General features: G+C 54.1%; 1 protein-coding gene across 2 annotated transcripts in view; it reads left to right on the forward strand.

The window, feature by feature from the left end:
- The first annotated feature begins 14382 nt into the window (after window positions 1-14382).
- The window catches only part of UNC5B (unc-5 netrin receptor B), a 60160-nt gene continuing 55929 nt past the window's right edge, over window positions 14383-18613 (forward strand). For both annotated transcript variants that reach the window (XM_058028902.1, XM_058028903.1), the window contains exon 1: window positions 14383-14490. In XM_058028902.1, coding sequence (XP_057884885.1) covers window positions 14409-14490 — 82 coding nt within the window. In that variant the 5' untranslated portion in view covers window positions 14383-14408. The remainder of the gene's footprint in view (window positions 14491-18613) is intronic.

Genomic DNA, 18613 nt, shown 5'->3' on the forward strand with positions numbered 1-18613 from the left:
CAGTAGAAAATTCTGAGAGCTTTTTTCTACTTGCAACATTTGCTGCCTTGTTTGCCTGTGCTATCTTTCTGCTTGGTAAAAACATCTTCTTGTTTGGGGTGGGTTTATCCTTTGCTCTAAGCCATAAAAACCCCTTCTAACTAACACACCCTTCGCCTCCTTGGTTATCCAGTGAGACTGGTCAGCAATTCTTTTCTTCTATATCAAAACTTGCTTTCATTTCCATTCCTTCATCAGACTCTACATTTAAAAATCTTTCTGCTAAGCATACACATATCTGTGAGACTTTCTTGTCAAACTTTCATCCTTCCCAACTGTAGGTACGGGTGAGGAGGGCCATGCACCCACCCTTCCTCCAGGCTGGCATTTCCCTGTGACCCTCCTGGTAATCCAGGGGCAGGAGGATGAGGAGCAATCTGAGCTGTTATCTCAAGGTCAGCAGACACTAATTACCAGCTGCAATCAAGGAGAGGGCAGGACCAGCCTGGTTACTGGGACTTCAGATGGCTCCTGTGGTGAGCTGGCTCCCAAACCAGCTTGGAACCCAGAGGAGGGGGATAAATCCCAGTGGAGTGAGTGCAACACCTGGGTTTTAGGATGAGGAGGGTGCAGGAGGCCCCGGGGGATGTGGAGGATGGATGGATGTGTGGCTGGCTGGGAAAACCTCTCTGCCTGCACCTCTGCCCTGTCAGGGCACACAAAGTGGGTGCTGCCTTTGTGCTGGTCTGGTATCAAACCCCTGCTGAATAAAGACCCCCAGCCTCCCAAAATCAGCACTCCCAGCCTCCCAAAATCAGCACCTCCAACCTCCCAAAATCAGCACCCCCAGCCTCTCAAAATCAGCACTCCAAGCCTCCCAAAATCAGCACTCCAAACCACCCTACAGAGCCCTTGGCTGTGCTGCCCAAGCCAGGACAGGGACTGGAGATGGGGTGGAGGATGGATCTGAGACCCAGAGAGTGCTGGAGCAGGTGATTGTTTTATTCTTTTTGAGGAAGCAATTGCCATGTGGCACTGCCTGGCTTTACCTGAAGGGTGATTATTTTATTATTTTGGAGGAAGCAATTGCCGTGTGGCACTGCCTGGCTTTACCTGAAGGGTGATTATTTTAGCCTTTTGGGGACAGGAGGATGCAATTGCCATGTGGCACTGCCTGGCTTTACCTGAAAGGTGATTATTTTATTCTTTTGGGAGCAAGAGGAAGAAATTGCCATGTGGCACTGCCTGGCTTTACCTGAAAGGTGATTATTTCATCCTTTTGGGGGCAGGAGGATGCAATTGCCATGTGGCACTGCCTGGCTTTACCTGGAAGGTGATTATTTTATTATTTTGGAGGAAGCAATTGCCATGTGGCACTGCCTGGCTTTACCTGAAAGGTGATTATTTCATCCTTTTGGGGGCAGGAGGATGCAATTGCCATGTGGCACTGCCTGGCCTTACCTGGAGGGTGCAGCTGATGAATAGGAGTGTTTCACTTGCCTCGGGCTGAGCCACAGAAAGCTCAGGAGAGTTTTTTTCCTGAGCTGCTCCATTAACACAAACAGACAGCAACGGGAGCTGCTGACACCGGGGTTAATTAAATCCATCTCTCCATCAATTCTTATTCAGCCATTATCGATGGTCATTAGATCAGCGACAAAGTGACAAGCAAACAGTAATAGACTCATCTTAACCCTTGTGCTGCTGGACGGGGGGGGAGGCGGCTTCCCTGCTCAAATTCTGCTCTCCCTCAGTGCATCCCAGCTGTGTCTGCGTGTCCTCTCAGTGGCCAGGTCACATTCTTCCAGCAAGGAGGAGGAAGGGACACATTCTCCCTGTGTCCCTCTCTGTCCTTCTCCCACAGCTTCACGGCCCAAGAAGGGTTTGGGTTGGAATGGAATTCAGGGATCATCTTGTTCCATCTCCCTGCCATGGGCAGGGACACCTTCCCCTATCCCAGGCTGCTCCAAACCTCGCCTGGAACACTTCCAGGGATTCAGGGGTGGCCACAGCTGCTCAGGGCACCCTGTGCCAGGTTCCTGCACTGTTCCTCAGTGGGTGTGACATGGTGAGATGAAGGCTGAAAGCAGCAAGGTCCCACTGCCACGGCACAGAGAGAGGGTAGCATGCTCTGGGGCACCTGCACCTTAATGTTGGTCCCCCTGGTCACAAAATCCTTTTGGTTACATAACTCCCCTGGTCACAAAGCTGCCCCAAACTGCCAGGCAGAGCAATGGGCTGATGCCACCCTCAGCAGAGACCCACAGAGCTGCTGTGCACACCTGAGCAACCAAACAAACCATGGAATAAAGCCCCAGGGATAACTCCACCTGTGAAAGGACTGAGAAGAAGGAAGAGGGAATATTCAGCTCCCAGAAAAAGGGAATAATCAGCTTCCTCCTTGCAGAAGGCAGAGCTGCTCCCCCCTGCCCCATACCCATGTCCTGCAGGCCCTTCCAGCGCCACTCACACTTTTGCAGCCAGCCTGGTGGGGAAAAGCTGTGGCTGCTGCTGCTCTGCTCCCCGTCCCCCTCTGATTAACAGCTGAAATGAGAACTGAAGGCTGCCCAAGGGCTGCAATACATTTTCACGCTCCCGCCGCTGCAGCCAGCGTGGCAGTGTCCAGCTCCCTTCAAGGTCACCCACAACCTTCAAGTGACTTTCCAGTGCTTGTGTCCTGTGGTTTTAGCTCCTGGAGTGAAGAGATGGCAGTGCTGGCCCACGTGATGACGGGCTGTGAAATGTCAGCAGTAAAATAAACATGTAATTTTGTGCAGGTAAATAACACAAATAGGATTTTTATTTTTTTTTTTTGTCTGCTTGTAAATCATAGAATCGCTGAATGGGTTGGATTGGAAGGGACCTTAAAGATTATCTAATTCCAACACCCTCCCATGGGCAGGGGCACCTTCCACTATCCCAGGGTGCTGCAGAGCCCCATCCAAAATGGCCTTGGACATTTCCAGGTGATGCTTTGTGAAGGCTGGCCTGGAACAGAGACTAGATAGAGTTAAAGAATAAAGCAAGGATTTATTCAAAGGATCTCCTCCATGGATGCACCTTGGGCAGCACAAGAGCCCAGCTAGGGCTACACCCAAGAGGAACCAAAATGGGCACAAAAATGGACACCCCTGGTCATGGGGTCTCTCATTTTTATAAGTTTTGATCCATTTGCACCTTGCAGTTCATTGTCCATTTCCAGCTTTAGCCCAGGCAGTCCCACCCTGCTTGTTTTTCTCTCTCCAGCCCACACTGTTTGTGCTCCTGGGCTGAGATCTGGATCATTTGTCCTTGGTCCCCAGCTGGAGCAGGAATTGTTTTGTCTCCCAGCTCTGTGCACAGAGCTCACCATCCCCTCATGTGAAGCCCAGACCCACGCACTAAAGCAGCACAAAGGTGACAAATATAAAAGCTAAAACCTGATCTGAAAGGGGGAGTAACTGCCCTCCTCAGCACAGCTCCTGGTCCAGGAAAGTGCCTGTGTGTGGTGGGGATCCAGCTGGGATCCCCCTTCTCCAGCTGGGAAAGGGAAAAGTGGCTGGGTGGAGTAGGGACAAACACTGAGCAAAGCCTGAGCTTGTCCCCGCTCTGGGAAGGGACCTTCAACAGTTCAAACCTCACACACATCCCTCCCCAAAAGGGAAATAATTGCCATATTCATTTGTGGAGGGAAATAATTACTTCATTCATGACACAAAGTCAATTTTTGTCCTGAACCAGAGGGAGCCCTGCACTGACAGAGGGAATTTGAAGGAGAGCAAGAATCAGCCTGGCATTTGTATCCTCAATTAAAGGCGAGAAGGAGCCAGCGGTGAGCTGGGGGGATTTTTCTTTCCCCCTCTCCCTCTGTTTTTTTGCACATCAAATTAGATAACAGCTAAAACGTTCTGACTTCTCCAGCTCAGGCTGGGGGGAAAGGAAAGGTCTCCTTTAACTTTATCAGCTGTACTGAAATCAAAAGTTGACTGAGGCAGGAGCTCTTTCCCTCCCTCATTTTGGGGCAACTGCTGGGCAGAGAGGGGCAGCCTGTTGGTCCTTTAGTGGGGCCAGGAGAAGGGCATGTCTGCATGGGTTAATTGATGGCTACTAAATTATATGGGAAAAGAGGCAACTGCAGGTGCTTTTTTGTGTAAATATATGTGTTTTTCCCCATCTGCACCACCATGGTTGAAGGGGTGATCTGTGATAGAAAACTGTCAAAACATTGATGAATATTTCAGGAGGAGCCGCATGCATTGCACAGAGCTTTTCTTAAATCTTTAACCAAATCTTAAATTGTTGGGAGGGTTGTTTAGGAGTTCATTCAGCAGCAGTGGGAGCAGGGAGCCCGAGGGCGTCTGGGCTGTGATATCCTTGTGTGAGGCTCAGCACTTGCCTTGGGATGGGGATGACACCATAGGGAATGTCATGGAATCCTGTAACGGGTTTGGAATCGTGTAATGGATTTGGAATCGTGTCATGGGTTTGGAATCCTGTAATGGGTTTGGAATCATATAATGGCTCAGAAGGGCCCCTCACAGACCGTCCACTTCCAACCCAAATATCCTTGAGGCCCTGCACACAGCGAGCTTTCCCTGCCTCCAAAACCAAGCGCAGAATGTGGAGATCAGCCCTGGCTCCATCTTCCTCCCTGCATCCCTCAGAGCATTCCCAGCCTGTGTTTCTCCTGGGCACTGGCTAAATGCTCTTCCTGACCCTCACACACTTGAGCACAGCCCTCTGAGAAGGTTTGCAAAGCTCTTTTTTCCCCTCCACGTTGACTTTTCAGCACCTGGCTTCAGCAGGGAGCTTGTCCTTGTTGGAGGGATCTCAGCTGGAGCTTTGGGGCCAGGCTGGGAACAGCCAGCCCAATCCATGGGCATTTGCACCATGGGGAAAGCAGGGAGCAGCTCTCAGCCTGGTGAGTGGAAAAGTCCTGCTGGCTGGTAGCTATTCTGAGGGAAGGCATTAATTGAGGACCAGGGGGAAAACAATAAAGCCATGCCCGAAATAGAAGCTGTCAAAACGTCGTTGCTAGGAGTGAAGCCGAGCCCAATTTATGATATTTTCTTCCTGTTGCAGAGCTTCAAAGCAGCTGTAAGGGGGCCCAGGTTTGGGGTTTCTTTGCTCCCACCAAAGCCAAAGTTGCCAAAGCTGTCCCCTGTGCCCAGGGCTGGCGCCGGGCAGGCAGCACCAGCCGGGCACCATCGGGGCTGATGCTTTTCCCTGACATTTAGAAGATGCCTTCAGGGCCCTTTGCATTTGCTGCTCCAAAGATTTGCTTGTTTATTTTGGAAATTAGCAGCCCTCGAGCTTTTTGATTGAGAAAACCTCTAAGAAAAAGGGAGTTTTTTCACATGGAGGGAGGATCGCCTGCAGGACGGAGGATTTGCTTCCACGATAGGGAGAGAGAAGAGGGATTTTTAAGGAGTAGTTTTGATGCTTCACGTACAAAACGAATGGGTGTGTGATTCTGGGAGCAGGACCTCCTGGTGAATCAATCCTGGAATACCAACCTGGGATGGGACCTGGGGAGGACCAGCATCCCAACAGGACTGACTTCTCCCAGCAGCCCCAAGTGGGAGCAGGGTGATTTATGCTTCTCCCACCCCACCTTGCCTCTCCATAAACAGCATTTCAGCTGAAGAAGATGAACACCTCACTGGATGAGCACTAGTAAGGGGACGAAAGGGGGGAAAAAGCCTGCTCTGCCTCCTGGGCTGGGCACGTGTGGTGGCCTGTGAGGGCTGTTGGCGTCAGAGCCCTCCCTGCAGAATCCTTTTGGGTTCTTCCCATGCCATGATTTCCAAGGACCCCTCAGGAAAGCATTCTCCTTCCACCAACATAATCTCACAGCACTTGCCATCTTTTTTTCTCCCCCATGCAGAAAGCTGCAAACCGAGACCCCGAGGCGCACGTGAGGCGCCAAGACAACTCTGGGATCTCTCTTTTAAAGCTATATTTTCCATTTTGCAGTGTTCAAACACCATCTGCTGTTTTGCACGGCGGTGCTTTCACAGGAGGGGAGCGTTTTTAGGTGTAAATTGTTCTTTAAAGTACATATTGACAGTGCTGGAGGCTGAAGAGGCTGGAAAAACCCAACGGGAAGTACCACGGCCCTGGGCTGTAATGGCCACTCTCACTGTGGGGCACTTCATGGTTTGATGGGATAGTGGGAAGGGATGGTTTTCTGTGAGGCACAGGGTGCCCAGAGCAGCTGTGGCTGCCCCTGGATCCCTGGAAGTGCCCAAGGTTGAGTTGGACAGGGCTTGGAGCAGCCTGGGACAGTGGAAGGTGTCCCTGCCCATGGATAGGGGGGTTGGAATGACTCCTTAAAGTCCCTTGTGACCCAAACCTGGTAGGATTCTATGAATCAAGGCCAGCATGACCCCAAAAAGACCCGTTGGGTTTATAATAATGAACTGATAATGCTGCCTGTGATGTGTAACTTTTGGGAGACCCGGGTTATTCAGAGCAACAAGGCTTCATTTCAGAAGGATGCTCCTGATAAAAACAAGGATAATGAGCCCACCCCTCAGCTAATCCTCTGTCTCTCTTTCAAGGCAAGTAAAGCAACAGCAAATAACTGGTGGAGGAACAGTCCCTGATCTGCAGCACTTCAGCCAAATATAGTTCCAACAATTGCAGTGTCCCCTGCTCCGGTGTCCCTGGGACGGAATGGCTGCAGCCCTGCACTGTCCCAGCACTAATTACCTGTCTCATTGCCAGCTATCACCTTATTTATTTCAGGAGCTGTAATTTATGTCGGGCCAAGTGGCCCAATTAGAGCAAGGTCAGGGAGTGGCTCCTGTGGAAAGGTGAGAGCCAGAGCCAGGCAGTGCAGCAGCCTCTGGCCCAGCCTTTCCAGGAGGATCCCAAATCCCTGCATGGCCCAGGCCTGGGCACGCTCCCCAGCCAAGCACAGGGAAGCAAACTTTGATTTTCACACGGGATCTCGATTTTTTTCTCCCATTTCTCTATTTCATCTTCACTTTTTTTTATTTTTTTATTTTTTTCCTCCTGCTGTTCCAGGTTCTTGCTGGCAACAGCAGCAGTTGTGTTTTGACGAGTTAATAAACATCTCCCCCAGGAGCGAGGCAGCTCCAGCATGCTCTGCTCCGCCCGTGTTTCACGTCTTGACTAACAGAGTTTGCCGAGCAAGAGGTGTTTTTCTAATCTGAGCACTCACGTTTCCCACCTCTCCCCGGAGCTGCTGCGCTTCCCTGCTGCTGCTGCCATGCTGCTGTTATCTCCTGGAGGGCATCCCGTGGCTGCAGCCCGCCCTCTCCTTTCTGCCACCCCCAATCCCACGTTATCACTTGGATCCCTGGCCTTGGAGCCGTTTATCAGCCCCGGGAGTTGAGATAACAGGGGTCATCTTGCTCTGGGACCTGTGTGCTCCCATGGCACTGGATTGCCTTCGTCACCAAAACCACCACGAGCTGCTGCTGGGCTCTGCAGGGCTGGCACACCTTGTCCTGCTCCTCCCAAGCACCTCCATCACTCCTCCACCCATAACCTATGGGTTGTGGCAGCCTAGCAGACCAAAATCCAAGATTTCATCATCATTTTCAGACCAGCATGTGAGGAAGGGCGGGGGAACCTGAAGAGGGACGTTGCTCCACATCCTGCTGTTACTGGGCTGCCCCTCAGGGCTGCATCCAGCTGGAGGTGGCTGCTGCCTTCGTGCCTTTTGGCAAGAGGAATCGAGTCCTTGGACGTGGCATGAGGCAGCCCTGGGAAGGTGGAGCGAGACCCATGGAGCCGAATTGCCAGTTCTGACTTGTAGAACATTATTGCTGCTGAATTATGGATGGTTATTGCACCTCCTGGACGATAAATTATTGAGCTGACATGCTGGATGGAGAGTGAGGAGCAGGGGCCCTGCTCATGGCAGGCGGGTCTGGAATGTGATGTCCTCACCAGGAGTGGAGGATGTGTAGTCCCCCTGTCCTTCCTGAGCAAGAGGAAGCTGTTTCCACAGCTTAGCCCTGCTCACCCTGTCTCACCCAGCCAACTGTGAGGGCAGCCCCAGCCACAAATCCCTGGTGAGGGATCCTGAACAATCCCTGTACTGGGACATGGACAGAAACTCCAGGCTCCCCTCTCTGCCTATCCTGCAGCATCATCACGGGCACTTCTGAGCCAATAACCTCTCCTTGCCCTCAGGGGGACGTGGGGCATGGTTTATTCAGCTGATTAGGTGCTATTTATCTCCCAGGCTGTGCTGGTCCAGCAATCCTGGCAAGGTCTGCTGAGCCCTTGTCCGACACGTGCTGCCGGCAGCCTTGGGCTTTAGGGACTCCCTGAGGTGGCTGTTCCATCATGTTTAACAGACCTTGACAGACCCGTGTGCCCCGTGAGTTTGCCTAAATGCTTTCTGGGGGCCACTTAGGCTGCAGGTCTCCATAGCACCCTGTGGCAACGAGTTCCATAATTTAATCGTGGGTGGCGTGGAAAAAGCGCCGTCTTTTGTTTGTCCCTAAATCTGCTGCCTGATAACTTGATTTGGACACTCCTAGTTCCTCTCTTGGAAGAAATGGGGAATTATCACTGCCTCTGCACCTGCTCCACAGCACTGCTGCTTTTATACCGTTCTGCTGTGGCTTTTCTTTCCCTCTCTCCCTTATTCATCCCTCCTGGCAATTTCAAACTCTCCTGCCAGCTCTGCTTCACACAGAGGATGGAGATGGGAAGATCCCTGCTCTGCTTTGTGGCTGTGCTGGTCTCCCTCTTCTCTTCCAGATGCTCAGGAGGCGCCACTGACAGCAGTCGAGGTGCTGGCAGCTCCCTCTGGGGCAAACCCTGCTTTCAGTGGACACCCCCAAGGTGTGTCCTGGTGGTTTGGGGTGCTCGCTCCATCCCCTTGGCTCCCTGTGGACTTGTGGAGCTGATCCCTGTCGCCCTGCTGGTTCCCTGTGGGAGCTGTTCCCAGTCACCCTGCTGGCTCCCTGTGGATGCGTGGAGCTGTCCCCAGCCACCCAGCCCAGCCCCTGCCATGGGAAAGGTTCCTAACGTGGTTTATGTCCACCTTGGGAATCACCATCTCCTAACCAGCCTTTCCTGGCCCCAGAGGAGCAGCTTTCACCTCCACCCTCCTGCAGGACACAGATGCTGTGAAGCACCATCAAGGTGGAGGAGAGGGGTGACAGGAGGGTCCAGGAGGACACGGGGGGTTGGGTTTGTGTCTGCCCCTCCCCATGCCCAGCAGGATTTCCATCTCCTCTCAAGCTGAAGCCAAGGAGACTCTGGGGTGGGGGCAAAGCGAAGCGCTTTCCCTAATCGAATCACACGCCAGCGTCACTTGTAAAGCTCTGCAAAGCAGAAAGGACTTGGGAGCCACTGAACCACAAACTCCTGCTCCCTCCCCGGTGCCTCGTGGAGATCCTGCCTCTCCTCTCCATCTCGTGCCCATGAGCTCAGCCTGGGAGGGGGCCAGGACTCAGAGACCCCCCCTCGTTCCCCACACCAGGTATCCCATGGGCTGGAGGATTTGGGGATATGGAAATGGTGTCTCCACCATCTTGGGGTGTTCATCTTGGGGTGTTCTGCCCTCTCTGGTCATGTCCCTGACAGGGGATGCATGATGTCCTGCTAATCAAGGGGGTCTCCTCCATCCTAAGCTCCTGTGAAGGTGCTGCACCTTCTCCTGAGCCCCCAGGCACGGAATGTGCCTCCCTGTTTGGAGGTGAGGGGCAAGACAGTCCCTTGCCTTCACCTCCCTGCCCTGAGCTTCACCTGGGGAGCCCCAGTGTGGGCTGGGGGAGCCCATGGAGAGGGGGAAGGAAGGGAGGGTGCTGGCTGTTCCACCCTCAGGGAGCATGGGAGGAATTCAGCAGGGAATCACAGAATCATGGGATGGTTTGGGTTGGAAGGGACTCTAAGGATCACCTTGTTCCAAATGGGCAGGGACAGCTTCCACTGGACCAGGTGGCTCCATGCCCTGTCCAGCCTGGCCTTGGACACTTCCAGGAATGGGGCACAGCTTCTCTGGGCACCCTGTGCCACCCTCACAGGGAAGGATTTCTATCTTACATCTCTTCTACATCTCCCCTCTTTCAGTTTCAAATGCTGCCTCCCCTTGATCTGGCCCTGGCAAACTGAGGGGACACACTTAGGTGACCCAGGTGTCCCCCAGCAACAACCTGCCTGTCAAAATACACTGCTCCACCTGTTTTGCAGGAAAACCTGCTCTGTCCTCCTCCCACCCTTTTTCTGTCCTGTGTGGAGAAGTAAATTCCTTGTCCTTTCCAGGCAGCATCCAGGATTTCTCCATGGCAGGAACAGCATCCTTGCAGCAGGTCTGTCAGCAGGAATTTCTGCAGCCTCCTCTGGTGCTCCCAGAGCTCTCAGGTGAGGAAATCGTCGGCAGTAGGGGAAAAAAATGAAATGAACCACGGCTAACTCAGTGTTTACTTCGTGCCTGGTAACAACAAGCTGCCTGTTAAAATCCCCTCTTTACAAACAGCAGAGGGATTTCAGCCTGGCTGCATTCCCAGAGGAGGGAAGAGGATTTCCGTGGGGCAAGAGGAGACGTGGCAGGGTGAGCTGGTGGGGAGGCAGTGCCAGGGCATCGGGGCAGCAGCATCCCAGGGAAATCAGAGCTCTCTGCAAGGCTTTTCCATGCTAGGAAAGCCCTTCCCAGTGCCTTAACTCCATGCTATCAGCAGCTTTGCTGTGCATCCCCTCTTTTTCCCCTGAGTGCTGGTCTTCAGGCGCTCTCTCCTTCCTAATGCCTGATTAGGTAGGCAGGGCTGTTTGTCCCGATAGCACAGCTATGGATAATGCCATGCAAATTGCCTCCAAGACCTCTGAACCCCCAAATAAAATAGCACCTCTGGCTACCCCTGGCTGCAGCCTTTCCCGCTGACCACAGCTGCAAATAACGTCTGAGGGCTTGAAAGAACAAGCTCTTTTAAAAATAATAAATAAAAATTTTTGTCCTTCCCACTGATTGAAATTTTCTTTGTACTGTAAAGATGTCTTGATAAGTTGGTGCCAGCAAGCCCAGCCTCATCCCAGAGGTATTTAGTGAAGAGCAAGGTCTGAAAAGAATCCACAGAGGATGTTCCAGCCCACCCCAGGTCTGCTCTGCCTCCAGAGGAAGTTTGGGTGGGAAAAGGACCCACCCCTCCCATGACGGCGCGGTCAGGGCTGAAGGGCGCCGTGACCTTGCATCCCGAACAAGGGAGTCTTTGTCTCCCCTCCCGACGAAGCTTTGGGAGTTCCCTCTGTTTATTATTCATCTGATTGCCACCTTTTTTAACGCTTTCATGCACCCCCTTCCTCCTGCCTGTGCCTGAGACCCCAGTGTCCGGCCAGGTGAGCTCTCTGCTCAGGTGTGGGATGAGCGGGTCCTGCCGCACCCCTGAGCGGGAGCAGCGCCTCCCTTTGCCTGGAACCCTTTCCGTGTGCCATCCCCTTCCCCTTGAGCCCCTCCGGGCCGGAGCCCGCCCGGTGCAGCTCCTCACACCCCGCTCGGTGCTGGGAGCGGCCCTGCCGCGCCGGGAATCTGAGTGAGTGACACGTTCACGCCTGGCCATTAGAGGGAAAACCGGGGCTAGTGCGTAAACACCTGGGAGGAAAAACAGCCCTTTGCCTTAATGATAGTTTGTCATGTCATATTTTTCTCAAATGGCGCAACGGGGGTAAGTGAACCCTTCATTTGCATGGCTTTAATTCGTATTTTGAATACCAGACTGCCTTAAACGCTGCCCGGTTTAACCCACCCGCTTTCGCTCGTTTTCCACACTCTGCTTCACTTTGAAATTGCCCTCATCTGGCCTGATCCAGCTGGAAAACACCTTTTTGTCCTGCTTTATTTTCCCAGAGCTCTTACCCCCCCAGTGCCAGCACTGCTGGGTGTGCATCAGGTGCATCCCTTCTCCAGGCTTCACTCCCTCGACAGCAACTGGAAATGAGATTTTTAAATTTTTTTTTTCCTGCTCTTCAGCCTTTTCTGGCACGTCCCACTGCCCTGTAAATACCGGCTGAAGTGCAGCCGAGTGTGGGATGCTCGAGGTAGTACTCAAGGCAGCTGCACCACCACTGATGTGCTGGTAGCCTGAGTTCTTCGTGGTTTTTGGGGGTGCCTCTGGCTGAGGGGGAGGGTGGCAGAAGCAGCTTGGGCAGTGGCAGGTCTGATTTTTAAATATACTGTGAGAGGGAGTAGCATCCTTAACCAAAGATCGATCTTTCCTTGTGTAATTGAATTTGACACAATAATTGAATTTGACATGTACATAGAGCCAAGGATCTCTAATTCCTGAGGCTCAGACGATGCCTTGGAAAGGTGAGGAAACCACTGTTCCCATGCATCCACCAGCATCCAAGGATTATTTGGGGATGATCCCATAAATGTGCCTGGTATAGCTTTTTGAGTATCTTTTAGGGTGGCCAAACATCCACTGGCGCACCAACCAAACAGGTGGAAAATGGTTTCTTGGGGGTCGTGTTGGACAAACATAAGATATCCAAACCTGAAGCATTAGCTAAAGTCACCCAAACATTTCTTTTAGGTTGGCTAACTGGCAAGAGCTCGTGACAAGTCCACAAGGTTCTCCAAGGTGGATTTCCATTTTTGGGTGGCAGCTTGCATGCAACACCCTGATGGAGCAGCTTCTGCATCCCGCCAGGGTTTGCACTGCAAGGTGGGTTTCCATTTTTGGGTGGCAGCTTGCATGCAGCACCCCAGCTGAACAGCCCTGCATCCCGCCAGAGTTTGCACTGCAAGGTGGGTTTTTACTTTTGGGTGGCAGCTTGCATGCAGCACCCCAGCTGAACAGCCCTGCATGCCGCCAGGGTTTGCCCTGGCTCTGAAGGCTCGGGGCAGGCTGAGCCCTGGGATCCAGCCCGTGGCTGGAGCAGCTCGCCGAGCCCGTGGAGCTCCGGCGCCAAAGCCGCGGCCGCGGCTGCACCAGGCTGGCAGTGAGGCACAGGCTGTAATTACTGCCAGGGCGCCTTCCCCCGCTGCCCTAGCCCGAGGAGCTGAGCAGCTGCCAGCAATTAAAACTAGTTAGCAGTTCCCAGGATGTTTTAACCATTTCTAGGCGGCCGTGGAGCAGCTCTGGTTGGCACTCTGATGGTGCAGGCTGAGCATGTGCCTTTGCTGAGTTTGAGGGTCTCTCTCTCCCCCAAAAAAGCATTGCTGAGTCCTTTTGGCCTCCCTCCCTTCCTCCACTGAGCCAGGGTGGGGTTTAAATCCATTCTGAGGAGGGACTCAGTGGCTGGAAAATCGCAGCCCCACCAAAGCTGGCAAAGCTGGGAGGTTGTTTGCAATTCTTTACAAGGACGGAGGTTTGGGCATATCATGGAACGGTTTGGGTTGGAAGGGACCTTAAAGATCATTCAGTTGCAAACCCCTGCCATGGGCAGGGACACCTTCCACTATCCCGGGCTGCTCCAAGTCCTGTCCAGCCTGGCTTTGGACACATCCAGGGGAAGCCACAGTTTCTCTGGGCACCCTGTGCTGGGGCCTGCCCACCCTCACAGGGAAAAAATTCCTTCTCACATCTCCTCTAAACCTCTCCTCTTTCAGCTGAACACCATTCCTCTGTCCTTGTACTAGGTGCCCCAGTAAAAAGTCACTCTCTATCCTTTTTATTAGCCCCCCTTAAACCCCAAAGGCCACATATCAAGAAGCAGTTGCAGGATACTTCCCTGAGCGTGTGAATTTCATCTTTTATTACTCGTGTGCGTCTGCATCTGTTATTTTTATGCTCCTGCAGGTACATCCTGCAGCCTGGGTTTTAATGCCCATTTTTTGGGGAGGGGGGGAGGTGAGAAGAGGGGTACGAGAAGGGACTTTTGGAAGGGGTACGGAGAGGGACTTTTTAAAAGAGTGTGTGGTGAAAGACAAAGAGGGATGGCTTCAAACTGAAACAGGGCAGGGTTAGATGGGGGTATTGCAAAGGAACTCTTTGGTGTGAGGGAGGTAAGGCCCTGGCACAGGTTGCCCAGAGAAGCTTGCCCCATCCCTGGAAGTGCCCAAGGCCGGGTTGGACGGGGCTGGGAGGAAGGAGATGATCTGGCAGTGCCTTCCAACCCAGCCCGCTGCCGGCGCTGTGCCAGGAGCGCGGCAGGACGCTGCTCTCACGCAGAATTTACAGAATTTCCGCGGGGGGCTCGGGGGGGTCCCGGCTCGGCTGGCGTAGCGCGGCTCCCCCTGGTGCCCGCCGGCCCCGCTGCACGGCGGCTCCCACCCACCCATCCATCCACCCACGAATCCACCCATTCCCCGGGATGCCTGCGCCGGCCCCGCGCATCCCGGGCTGGGCCGGGCGGGGCGCGGCTGAGCCGGGGCTCCGCTGTCGGCAGAGCCCGCCCCGGGCCCGCCCCGGCCCGCCCCGGCCCGCCCCGCCCGGCGCCGGGCAGCCCGGCAGTGTGGCGAGGCGGGCGGGCAGCGCTCCGCTCCCGGTGCCGCCGCCGATCCCGCCGCCGCCGCCGCCGCCATGCCGCCGCCCTCCCTCCTCCTCCTCCTCCTCTCCTTCTTCCTCCCCGCGCTGCTGCTCCGCCGGGCGCTGGCCGCCGCAGGTAAGGGAGGGCACAACTTTGGGGGGCTCTGCGGTGGGCGCCATCCCCCCTAAAAAGTTCGCTGCGGTTGAGGCGCCCGGCTTTAGGACGCCGAGTTGGTGTTTTTATTTCTTTAATGTAAAGGTGGCGGGGGGATGCTCCAGGGGAGGATGATGCTGGCAGGGGGATGCTCCGGTCCGCGGGGGATGATGCGCTGGGTGGCAGCGCTCCCTGCTTCTCGGGGATGCTCCGCGGGGGATGCGGGGCTGGCAGCGCAACCCGCTCCGGGGGGATGCTCCGCGGGGATACGGGGCTGCTGGCAGCGCAACCCGCTCCGGGGGGATGCTCCGCGGGGATACGGGGCTGCTGGCAGCGCTCCCCGCTCCGGGGGGATGCTCCGCGGGGATACGGGGCTGGCAGCGCTCCCCTCTCCGATGCTCCGCGGGGATACGGGGCTGCTGGCAGCGCTCCCCGCTCCGGGGGGATGCTCCGCGGGGATACGGGGCTGCTGGCAGCGCTCCCCGCTCCGGGGGAGATGCTCCGGGCGATGCGAGCTGCCAGCGCCGCTCCCTGCCCGCCTCACCGTGCCGCTTCCTTATATTTCTCTCTGTCTCTGTGTATATATATATATATATATTTATTTTTCTTGGCAGAAGCAAAACAAACCCAGCCCTGTTTTGTAGTAGCGCCGGCTGTGATTTCCCCGGCAGGTCAAATAAGTAACTATTCAGCCTGGATTTTTTTTATTTTTTTTTTTTACCGATTATTATTATTGTTAAATCTGCATTTTTATAAGCTAAGCGACTGATGGCCGGGCAGCCGAGTGGTCTTTTCCCCATGGCTGTTCAAAGTTTCCTGTGCGCAGCCCAATCTTGTGATTGAGATGCGCTTAAATCCAGCCCTTCCGTTAGCAATCCCTGCCACAGACGAGAAACAGAGGCACGTCTCTCCTGCTGCCCTCTCTCGTTAGGACTCCTGCCATCAAACTCAGCCTTTCCTCCGTATTTTCCCCCCCTACATCCACTCCGCAACTCCTGGACATCCTCGGCACTTTGTCCTTTGTCATCCTCCGGCGGTGGCAGAGCACAGCCGCCCGCGTTTACTCTCCGCGTGTAAAAAGGTGTGCTCGAGTGCAGAGCTCGGAAGGGCAGCCCTGTAAAGTTTGATGGTTTTTCTGGAGGCTGGCAGAGCCCGTGAGCGTGTCGGGCAAGGTCGTTATCCCGCCGGGAATTCGGGATCTGTCGCTGCCCGCAGCTCCCGGCTGCGAGGGTTTGAGGACGCGTCGCGAAGCACAGATCGCTCTTGTTAAGGAGTTGAAAGCGTCTCCTGACGAGCTGATTTTCTAGGAAAATGAACCAAGCCTTCTTTTCTGAAGCGTAATTAAGGTGACGAGGAATTTTTCAGGGAGGGAGTCTAATTAGATTAATATTTTTTCCGCCTCCGCCGCACAAAGATCCAGTGTGTTTCGGCAAATGGGGAACAGGAACGGCACTATTGACTTCTCCAGGGGCCCGGACCTTGCTGCAGCAGCGTCCTCCTGCCAGAAGGAACTCTCTGCCTCGGTGGCAAGGGAGAGGTTTGAGAGCTGGCAGCGGTGCCGTGGGGATGGGCAGCGAGGGACCCGGGGGCTCTGCACAGCACCGGGGTTTTGGGAAGCCTGGATTAGCCGGGCTGGATTAACCAGGCTGCTGTTGCTCAGGGTTTAGCCAAGCTTCCCGTGGATGCTGAGGGGAACTGGGGGGATATCACTGTGTTCGTGCCTGGCTCTGTCCTCTGTGCGAGCCAAGTTCATGCAGGGGTTGAAATAAAACTGGGCAGGAGGGAGGGAGAGAGGGAGGGAGGGAATGGAGAAGGAAAAAAACAAGTTAAACCTGACCCACCTGGCTCAGTTTGAGTCTGGGGAGCTCTCTCAAGGCACCGTGCTGCTAATCTGGCATATGTACGTGTGTGTATAATAAAGTTTTTAGCTGGAGAGCTATAATTAGTGTTTCTCCAGGAGAGTTGTGTAGTGGTGGCATGTGATGGTGCAGAGGAGGGAGCTTAGATGGGTGCTCAGCCCTGGTGATCATCCACTCCCTTCCCCATCCCTGCCTGGCTTTTAGGGAGAGGCAGAATTGTTTTTACCCAGAATTGTTTTCACCCAGAATTGTTTTCACCCAGAAAACAATTTTCTCTTTCAATAACAAAGAATGCACATGTTGTTTGTGCCGGGTTTTGCAGTGTGGGGGTAGAAGTGTGGTTTTGGATGGGAGTTTGAAAGCCAGAAAGCATCTGGTCCACTCATCCATCCCCAGGAGCGCTGCTGGGTGAGAGAACCCAGCTCCCAGCGTGTCCCTGATCCTGGGGCTTTGCCTGCCAGGCTGCTCTGCAGGCTTCATCCTGCTCCTGTGGGTAGGAAAACAATTTGGGGTGAGGATTTGGAGCTTGCTTGAGGGTCTTTCCCGAGGCTGTGGGAGAGCAGCTGAAATCCAGAGGGTGACCCTGGAGGTGGGGACTCAGCTGACAAAGGTGTTTTTGGACAGCTGTCATCCTGCTGAAGGAGCATCCTTCCATCCTTCTGCCCTGCCAGCAGCAGGAGAACACCCAGGGCAGGGGGTGGAGGGGGGACAGCAGCACTGCTGTCCCCCAGCAGCATGGGGACATGGGTGGCAGGAGGCTGCCTGCCTGCTGCTGCCAGCCTGAGCAGATGGCTGGGCAAAAAATAATGCTCCTGGACCTGTTGCCTATCAAATCCTGCCCTTTGGAGGTGGAGGCTTGAGGACAGGGGTGTGTGGAAGGATCTGCTTGGGGTTTTTTATCTCCTGCTCCTTCAGCGGCTTTGTAGTGGAGCCCTCTCTCTCTTCTTTAGAAGCCGGTGCTCTCTGTGTGTGATAGCAGCAGAGGGAAATACTGGAACAACAGCAACAAAAAAGGAGAGAAACGGAAAAAGACTGCTTTGGAGGGGGCAGAATCACTTGGAAATGGTAGTTGTAGGGGGCAGGGAGGAAATCCAGCTTGCATTTACTCTGCTTAGAAAGCAAAAGCTGACCCTGTAAGGAGCTTGGAGGGTTCAGCTGTGTCCTTCATCTCTGTAGGGTCCCCTGGGTCCCTGGGGTGCTGTAGATGCTGATTCCCTTTCCATCCCTGTCCTAGTCCAACAGGAATTATAGATATATAAATATATAAAAACCAGATCTGTATTTTGGGTCAGTTAAGTGAGCCAAATGCTGCAAGGCGCTCTGCTTCCCTTCCATTTCCAGCAGTGGCATCCCCATGGCTTTCTCCCTCCCATTGGGATAATCCTGGCAGCCCTGTGGTGTTTTGGAAGAGTCCTGAGCTGGGCAAAGCCAGGCTGGCTGGCCAGTGCCAGGCCAGGAATGCTGTGAGGTGAGGACAGGGGGCTGTGTGGAGTCTGAGGAGTTCATTACAGCAGATGTTGGTACCCATAAAGCCACAGGTTCCTGCTGTTTCCTATTCATTTGTATCTTCCCAGCTTTAGCGATGCCAATGTGAGTGAAAACATTTCCTGGGAGGGCTGGGGGGCAGATAAATCATCAGCCCCTTCCCTCTGCCCCATTCCTGCCATCCCACCCGAGGGAAGGAGGGATTAACAGGGGTGCAAGGGATGCCTGAGCCTGCAGTGGCTGCCATCAGCTCCTCTGTGGCAGTTGGAGGCCCACCGGCTCCAGTTTTGGTTTTCCATAATCTGCAGAGCTGTAATTTGCTGTAATCAGTTGTATTGTGCAAGCCACCCCTGCCTGTGAGTCAGAGCACGGTGGCACCGAGCTGACACAGCCCTGGCCCTTGGGATGCTGGGCTCTGTGCAGGGCATCTGGGTCTGCTGAACACTTCCAGGAGGCATCGATCTCCTTAAAATATCCCTCCTGGAAGTGTTCAAGGCCAGGTGGGATTGGGTCCTTGTCCAGTGCAAGGTGTCCCTGTCTGTGGCAGTGGGGCTGAAATGAGATGAACTTTAAGGTCCTTCCAACCCAAACCAGTCTGTGACTCCCTTCTGTTCACCCTGGGCTGAGGGGAGCCTGGGTGATCCTTCCCTGGCTCTGCCAGAGCTTAATGAAGCATTGTGTGAGCTGTATCTCCCAAAAACAGAGCCTTTGTGGTGAACCAGCAGCTTCTGAGTGATGTCTCCCCTCACACTAGGCCAGAG

This window comes from Melospiza georgiana, chromosome 8 (assembly GCF_028018845.1).
Source record: "Melospiza georgiana isolate bMelGeo1 chromosome 8, bMelGeo1.pri, whole genome shotgun sequence".
NCBI classification, from domain to species: domain Eukaryota; kingdom Metazoa; phylum Chordata; class Aves; order Passeriformes; family Passerellidae; genus Melospiza; species Melospiza georgiana.